Source organism: Musa acuminata, unplaced genomic scaffold (genome assembly GCF_036884655.1).
Source record: "Musa acuminata AAA Group cultivar baxijiao unplaced genomic scaffold, Cavendish_Baxijiao_AAA HiC_scaffold_1072, whole genome shotgun sequence".
Taxonomy (NCBI): domain Eukaryota; kingdom Viridiplantae; phylum Streptophyta; class Magnoliopsida; order Zingiberales; family Musaceae; genus Musa; species Musa acuminata.
The window spans coordinates 593210-601684 of record NW_027021286.1 but is presented as its reverse complement, the minus strand read 5'-3'; the positions used below and the strand labels follow the sequence as shown (position 1 = coordinate 601684).

At 39.2% G+C, this 8475-nt stretch overlaps 1 protein-coding gene and 1 long non-coding RNA gene across 2 annotated transcripts; one reads left to right on the top strand and one right to left on the bottom strand.

Moving 5' to 3' along the window:
- Nucleotides 1-237: 237 nt before the first annotated feature.
- On the bottom strand, nucleotides 238-2491 carry LOC135666074 (uncharacterized). Its single transcript, XR_010509683.1, has 3 exons — nucleotides 2343-2491; nucleotides 567-809; nucleotides 238-475 (listed from the first exon to the last, which is right to left on the bottom strand). It is a non-coding gene; the product is annotated as an uncharacterized LOC135666074 (long non-coding RNA).
- Nucleotides 2492-7031: 4540 nt separating this feature from the next.
- On the top strand, nucleotides 7032-8207 carry LOC135666087 (F-box protein At5g49610-like). The gene has a single exon (XM_065177615.1). It carries the CDS (start codon nucleotides 7032-7034, stop codon nucleotides 8205-8207), a length of 1176 nt encoding a protein of 391 aa, XP_065033687.1.
- Nucleotides 8208-8475: the final 268 nt, after the last annotated feature.

Below are 8475 nucleotides of genomic sequence, written 5' to 3'. Positions count from 1 at the left end.
GGCTAGAATTACAAGGCAAAGCACATGCATTCTCACATTGAGTTGCCATCACATACGGTTAGCAAGATAGTAATCATAACCAGAGAGACAGAGTGCATGCATAGTCGCATCGATTTGCCATCAGACATTATTTATCAATACAGTCAACCAGTAAACGATGACGAGCAAAACTTTGTACTGAGATCCAGAAATTCTATGAAATGGCATTAAAAATATGGTTTTGTCGTTGACAATAACTTTGTGCACAAACATGAGTGTCCTTAAAATTGAGCATGAGTTAGAGTCAAATATCAGAGTTGACATCAATTCAATCCATGTCTAAACATATTAAGTCGTGAGTTAGACCAATATATGTCATCCGACTCTTTTAAATCTTATAAACGTGAGACTATATGGTGCATAATCAGCCATCTGATCCTCGCTTGGTCACACAGGAGGGAAGGCATCAGGTTCCTCGTCGGTGCTCAATAAAATTCTGCAGATACCATCAATGAAACAGGAATGTCAATATACATCTGAGTAGGAAAGTGCAAATTCAGGACAAGAAAACCATGGAAATCACTTACTCATTGCACGTTGCAGACGAAAGGTCCATAGTTTCAAGTTCATTTAGTTCCTCCATGCATAAACAAAACACAGAAATGCTCATTTCTGATGTTTTGGTGCAGTACACTGATTTAAAGAAATCTCTCAGCCCTGTAACCCTTATAAGAGAAATGATACATGCACTTCCATAAATTCAGAACGCAGACTAATTTGATGCCGATGCAGTCCTGAATGGCACTAGCGTCCACAGATAGCTAAGCAACCTGAAATCACTGAATGCCACATTGAATAGCCTAACTCCAATAGTATTATTCATCATCACCATCAGGATTCAATCATCGATCTATTAAACTTTCTCTACCTAATATAAACATATCCATTTACATAACAAATAAGACATGATGACAAAACATCATACAATGAGAAGAGAGTTAGATGGATCAGCATCGACATGAATCATGTTACTAAGCACCATTTTCCTCTACACAGAAAATCCTTTCGAATGAGTTTTCAAATTTTCTAAACATGAAACTTTGGGTCTACGATCACATATCTATCTGACTTTCACAATTTGCTAAACGATAATGCACCCAGGGTACTAATGTAGGACAAATCTTGGTAAACAATCTTCTAAAATTTTCTGAGCTTTATTCGAGCAATTTGGAGAATTGTACAAGTATTCATAAATCTCAATGTAGCACCTTGGAAAGTTGGTAGTATACTTCCTTAACACTGCCTTGCAATGGGGGAAGGGTGAGAATAATCCAGATGCATTCTCCAATTAAAACATTGCCTTGAAATTGGGGAAGTGTGGAAGGTAATACAAATCATCCAATTAAAATATTGGCTTGCAATGGTCAGAAGTAATACAATTCCTCTGATTAAACTATGGCACATCATGGTATGATAATCAACCCAATTCCTCTTATAAGGCTTACGATGCACCATGTTATTTTGCATTCATTAGCAGTATAATCTATGCCCCATGGTCCTGAAAATTGTGACCTCTCCATCAGTCTTATTTCAGAAGGTGCAGTTTGCTGCATATAGAAAACTAGAATTGGGCCCTTATGTATTCAAAAAGCGACACATACCCAAGTGCAGCATTGTTTCTCAAAAAACCACAAAATGGTAGGCTGTACTCAGTCTAATTTTTGGGGCCTCTATTATGAACCCTCCGAGGATGAAGCCAGAAATATGTTTCCCATCAGCCATGACTATCCTACAAACATCTCCGTCTTCATAGGAAAAGAAAAAGAGATCATTCTTTACCACCTTCAAGCGGTCGAGTTATTATCCGAAAACAAAGAGCATGTCTGTCTCAGATTCTGTTGTAATGTGATCAGTAGCCTACAAACCGAATCTTGGTGCATAGTGCAGAAAGAAAAGACCTTTCATCGAGGACCCAACACTACATGCTGCTAATATTGCTGGGATCTCAAAACTTCTGGGTTAAGAAACCCATCCAAAGTGATTGATGACCCATGGGGACACAACACCATTTGATCAAAATCGCATACGTTTTCCCTTTCTACTCCTCGCTACCTTCTAATTAATCGTGCGTCATAGTCTAGTCAGTTTGACTATAACATATCACAGACGGCCATAGTATCAGAGTTCCATTGTTTGGGAATCGTAATCATCTAAAAATTGTCTCATCGGCAGATCCGATGCAACTTGATAGGGGAAGTAAATAGGAGCGATCGGCAAATGCGTATGGTGAATACGACGACCGAGCAATTGACGGGTCACTAATTAATTGTAACTGCAGGTAGAAGAGGAGCCAAGAAGAGGACCTGGAAGAACGGGATCTCTTGGTCGAGCCGGGGGATGACGGCCGACAAACGCGGTGCTTCCCTAAGAAGTCGCCCGTCCGCCGCCACGACCGCGCCTCCGTCCCGGCCTCATCTCCTTTTCCTGGTCATCATTTCTCTCCTCTGCTCCATCCATCCGCTTCCTGAATTAAAATTTTAAATAATTATTCTTATATAATGTTTTTGAAAAGATTAAAACCTTCACCAAAACATAATCAAATTATTAAAGAATATTATAGCCGAAACAAATGGATCCAACACCAAATAAAATAATTTTTTTAAAAATATCATTATTGATTTAGAAACAAAAACAAAAATATTTTCGAGCGTTTTGAAAAAAGAAATAATTATAGTTTTCATATATTATTTATAATAAATCGGAATAAGAATATTTTTTTTAAAAGGAGAAATTATTTAATCCTATATCACAGTCTTATACATCTCCAATTGCAATGGGAAAACTTACCTCTCCAATTGTATAATAGCTTAATGTTGAGTTCATGTTGCACAGCATGAACTCATTGCAACATTAACTTTTGTAGTCTCCCTCCTTTGTGATATATTCAAATATTTATACATAGTCATTCTCCCGGTATTTATACTTGCACCAGATAATTTGTAGAAGCCTTCACCTCTGAAGTTTACTGATAAGGTATATTTTCGATCCAAGACACGTCAAGTCAAAATTTGTACCAAGAAGTTGTTTGATACCCCCGCACGCCAACCTGAGAATCAGCAAAGGGAGCATCCCAAGGCTTGATCGACTTCGGCATCCAGCTCAACCAACAGAAGATTCCCGATATCGACCCATGGACCAGGCTAACTCATAAAGTCATGACACATTTGTTCACCAACATTTAGCACAACTATTCTACTCTGAACACAATTTCATCACTAAGGTTTCTTACCTGTAACCGAGCAGTTGTTCTTATCTTCTTAAGATCTGGTCAAACAAAGGTTCTTACTGGCAAAATAATTTAAGAAGCTTCTGCAGATGTGTACACCATGACCTGCACAAACTTATATTTCCTTTAACCTTCTTTGAGATCTGTGCAATACAGTAAAACAATGGAAGAACAAGCTAAAAGACAACAATGTGTTCCAGAAATTCAAGTCAAACCAACCTCCCTAAAGCTGTGGCATTCTTTCCTACTGTGTTGAGATGTTCCTTGAATCGAGAGCATTGCTTTCCCATGTTCTGTGGCACATGAGTGTAGGGACTATTTCTGTATCTTATCAAGCCAAAGAAAGAAGCATTGAGATGGTAATTGCAGATGGAGGTTGAATGGCCGGTGACTGCCGCAAAATCCAACGTTCAAGTTGCTAATATCACATGCATGCACGATGCAGCTAGCAAGGAGTTCTCGGAAGGCAGTCAAAGATGAATCACATGTTTTCCTGCATTCTCTACAGGAGTGAAAGAAACGAGATAGATAAAGAACAAACAACACACAGAGATTCTCGACGAGAATCCAATGATTTGGATGCTCAAACACGGTACTCGTAGTCTTACATATATAGCTTAAGCAGCACATCATTTGCACATAGCTGCAAGAAGAGAGAGAAAGAGAGATCATGAAGGAAGAAGGCAGATCTTTGTTAGTTGCTGCGCCTGCCGCAGTCACACTCATCTTGCTGATACTCCTTCTCAGCTCTCCATCTTCCCTCAACTGGAATGACTGCAATGGTGGTGTAGCTCAAGCAAGGAAGCTGATTGCGGTCGAAGTGACACCCCACTCGTCCCCAAGACACAACGTCACGATCAACGTCGACGACGTTGGCATGATACCGGCAAGACAGGTAGGGATAGACTTGAGGAGGATACCACCTTCGAGCTCCAATCCGACACAAAACAAGTAAGCTTCATCGTCTCCAACCTTTTTCCCTCAACTGCTGCTCCTCATCAATCTGTAACCGGTTCTCAAGGGACTTGTTCTTGTGTCAGGTCACGGCCTCGGTTTACCGCCCCGGGGAACTCGCGATGACGGCTTATAGATAATAGATGAAGCGTAGATGAGACACAATTACATGTAGGCAGATGTTCCGCTTAAGACTGCATGTGTAGCTTAGAGATGAGAGTAGCAAGCGTTAGGAGCAGGAGATGGGCAGTCAGTCTGTGTGTGTGCTTGAATTACATCTGCGTGAAGCTTATAAAGCATGACAAAGATCATGACATGTGTTATCCTGAAACAGGTCCTTTAATCTCGATAAGATTTTATTGATCGACCCTCTCCCGTCTCCCCTCTCCCCTCAACCAACAGATGATATTTGCTAGCTGCTTGCATGACTTTCATGTTGAATATGGATTCCCGTCTTGAATTACTCAACTATAAAAAATGGCAATGGTGATTTTCACCGATATATGTTATCCTTTGTATAATTGCACCAACAAATGAAGCTTTTGCAACCTTGTTTTAAACTCTTGGACTTGAGAAAGATGACGGTAGAAGGTGTCTCTTTCAGTTTAATTCAGCAATGTATTATTTTAGATCATAGCAGTTCTTAGTATAGTGACCATGGTTGTACTTTTATTTCATCTCTTCTTAGATGTGAAGATTTCGTGGGCTAAGACATTTGAAGGAATACTTGAGTAGTATGGAAAATATTTAGGTGAATTGATTCTCTTCTGTGCGGTGCACAGTCTTCCTGAGGAGGTCTTTTACACGAGACAAATTATATGAGGTCAGTCGGGAGGTGTGTTCATCTTTAATAGGTTTCTTCTAGTTGACTTTTCTTTCTTCCGACCACCAGAGATTCTACCATAATATATTATTGAATGACTTTTTATAATATCTCCCGATATTTGGTTGATGGCTTTTTGAGAATCGATTTGAATAAGCATGGAGAGGATAAAAGGTGTGGAGACAAATAAACACATAAGTTTGAGATTATCTTTATTTCTTTGATGAACCTCTTAGAATAGCTTGCCGGATATTTATCTTCTTCTTATTGAATTGCAAGAAGAGAAATTGTAAACTTTTTAATAATTTATAGTTAATAAAGTTGAGCTCAAACTCATTTGATACCTAGTCAAAAAATTGATAGAGTTTATAGACAAGTGTGTATGCCACTCTCGAGCTAATGTATTAAAAAAAAATTGACATATGAATTCTTTGATAGTCACATATAATGTCATTGGAGCTACTAAGGTTGTAATGTACACAGATGGATCCAAAATTCAAGTGTTAAAAGTAGAGAGACAAAACCCTCGAGGAATGTCTTGGGTGACAAGAGATTGTACATAGGGATCAAACATATCAGACTTTTTTCATTATTTGATTTTTCATATCATATCCATGAGGTTATTCCCTCATATTTAGGGGCAATCCAATTGAGGAGTGTATCTCAAACTTCCTTGATAGCAAGAGCTCTTGATTTAAGATATGGAGAGACGACTATGCATTATAAGAAGCTTTCTTCAATGTTGGCTTGAATTTATTTATGATATGAGTACCACCTCTAGTGGAAGTATAGGTGGAATAACCATAGGGTTGCCTCCTTGTCTTAGTTGGGCAAGTTGAGGTTTTCATAGAAATGGTGAAATACATAAAGGCATAGGATTCGGGAATTGGAAAAATGATATTCCCTGGAACTCCTTATGAAATCAAGTTTAGGTTCGAGAGAATGGCATTTTCTTGAATTATTTGTGAAATTTGGACTTAATTATCCTGTGATATCTAATAAGACTGTCATTCTAGCATCAAACTAATATATTATATTATGTTTGTCTGACACGAGGGATTTAAATCCAACTTGAGTCCAACTTTTAAACCCAATTGAGTATTGAGAAGACTAAGGATTTAGTGGGTGTGCTTGATAAAGGTTTATCTAATGCTTAAGTTTGTGAGGGATTAAGAGGACTTGGGAATAACCAGAGAGTATTTTCTCATATTCAATCAAGAATGCACTATGGAGCTTTTTATAGTGTGTTAAGGTGAATATTGATGAGGATTAAAGATTAATTCAAAAAACGATTAGGTAAAGTATCCTATCATTATTGAGCCATAAAATCATATGTCGAACCGTTAAATATTGTCGTATGAGATAATGGTTCACGTTAATGTTGGAGAGTGTTAAATATCGTTCTAGTTAGGATAATTTTATCGATTTGAAAAATAAAGATTTTCTCAGAAAAAATGATACTATATAGAAAAAAAAATAAATATATATTTTTTTCTAAAAAATTCACCCTACATATAAATTCGTATGATGAACTCATGAAAATGATAATCGCTCATTGAGATATTTCTCTGATCTAAGTTTTGGATTGATAAAACTAGTTTAATTGAATTAAATGATTTAAAAAAAGAAAGAAAGAATGGAAAAGATAAAGAAAAGTAAATAGGGTACTTTTGTTATTTTGAAAAATAAAGGATTTTTCAAAAAAAAAAATAACCATAGGATGCTCTAGAAAAAAATAAAAATAAAAACTTCTCTAAAAAAGTCACCCAACAAATAATTTCATACGACGGGTCTATGAAAATGACAATCTTTCTCCCTATGAGATTCCTAATAATCGAAACACTTCCCCCAAGTCAAATGAGGAGAGATCGAGTTCAATTCCTTCTTATTATGGGATTCCTAATCCTTCTTCCCTTACAAATCTCGGTCCATCTTACTCCTCTTAATATATAATGGATAGTTCTAGTCCTTCGATCTCCTATCGCTATAATGGTCGGTACGCTCAAGAACACATGCAGCATCAACCTCGTTGTTCTGAAGAAGCTCGCAAGTAGGAGCTGTCTACTTCCAGACGACGTGCTCATAGAGATTCTCTCCTACCTCCCAGCGAAGACCTTCTTCAAGTTCCTCTCAGTCTGCAAGACCTTCCGCCAACTCTCGTCAAATTCCCATTTCCTCCTTTCACAGTCATACCACAGCAAGGCCATCTCTGGCTTCTTCGTCCAACGCTACTCCACCTTCAGGTCCCTCCTCCTCATTGACCCCTACGCTGGCATGCCCAGGAGTAGCCTCGATTGTCTGAGGAAGCGCAACACAAGAATCCTCGGGTCAGTCGGTGGCCTCGTCTTCGTCTGGCATAGGAATGACGGATCGTTCAATGCTACCACCAGTAGCTTATTTGTCTACAATCCAGCCCGTAGGACTCGGTGCCAGCTTCCCTCTCCGCCAAGCAAGTGTCTCCGAGGCGGCATCGCTGTGAGATTCATGACCGACATCAACAGGTTGACGAAAGACTACAAGCTGGTCTACCTATCACCGACCGGCCAAAGCTCGTTGTACCAATGTCAGGTGTATGACTCGGCGGCAAGGGCATGGACGATGAACAAGCAACTAAATTGCGGGTGGAGGGCACTCGATTTGCAGCACCCAGTGATCAACGGCGAGACCGTATTTTGGGTGTCGACCTTGCGAACGCAAGTGGTGATCGACCCGTATGTCTTCGCCTTCAATATGAGGACGGAATGCACGGAGACCATCGAACTACCGCAAGAAGCAACCGTCAGAGACGCCGACACGATCGGGATTGCCGAATGGGGGCGGAGTACAATATGCTTGATCCATTACGGGAGTCTCTCTCAGGTGTTCGCTCTGTGGCTACTGAGGGAGACAAGAAACGGTGTGCCAAGATGGATGAAAGCGCATGAGATAAGCTTGGGGCAGATGGGGCTTAGGAAACCATGCTACGTGAGCTCCGTCATGCTAAGTGAGGTGGAGACGATCATGCTACTTGTTTTCACCGTATACGACGTGGTGTACAGCTACAGTATACAGGATGGAGATCTGAAGAAGCTAGGATCAGTGGGTATCGATGACCCCACACTGATCCCTTACGTTAATTTGCTTCGGCCATGCAGTGAGCAAGAGGAGCTATTGGAAGCGATATGAAGATGTTTGATTCATTTCCGTTCACTCCTTAGCTCCGATGAGATCTAAGAATTTTAAGATCGATGATGATGACGATGATGAGTCCAAGTCAAACTGAATCTAGCTAAATTTTATTCCAAATCGAATATATATCATTCTACTTCTTAAGTGCATTCCTTAGTCCTCTCTTCATCTCTCACTCATGAATATATTTTATTAAATATCTATAAAATATTGAAATATAATGATCTTATGAGAAAAAAAAATTACTTTCATAAATTTGATTTTT

Bases quoted from the DNA above. Each gene is read 5' to 3' on its own strand.
- LOC135666087 (XM_065177615.1), top strand. From the start codon at position 7,032: ATGGTCGGTACGCTCAAGAACACATGCAGCATCAACCTCGTTGTTCTG.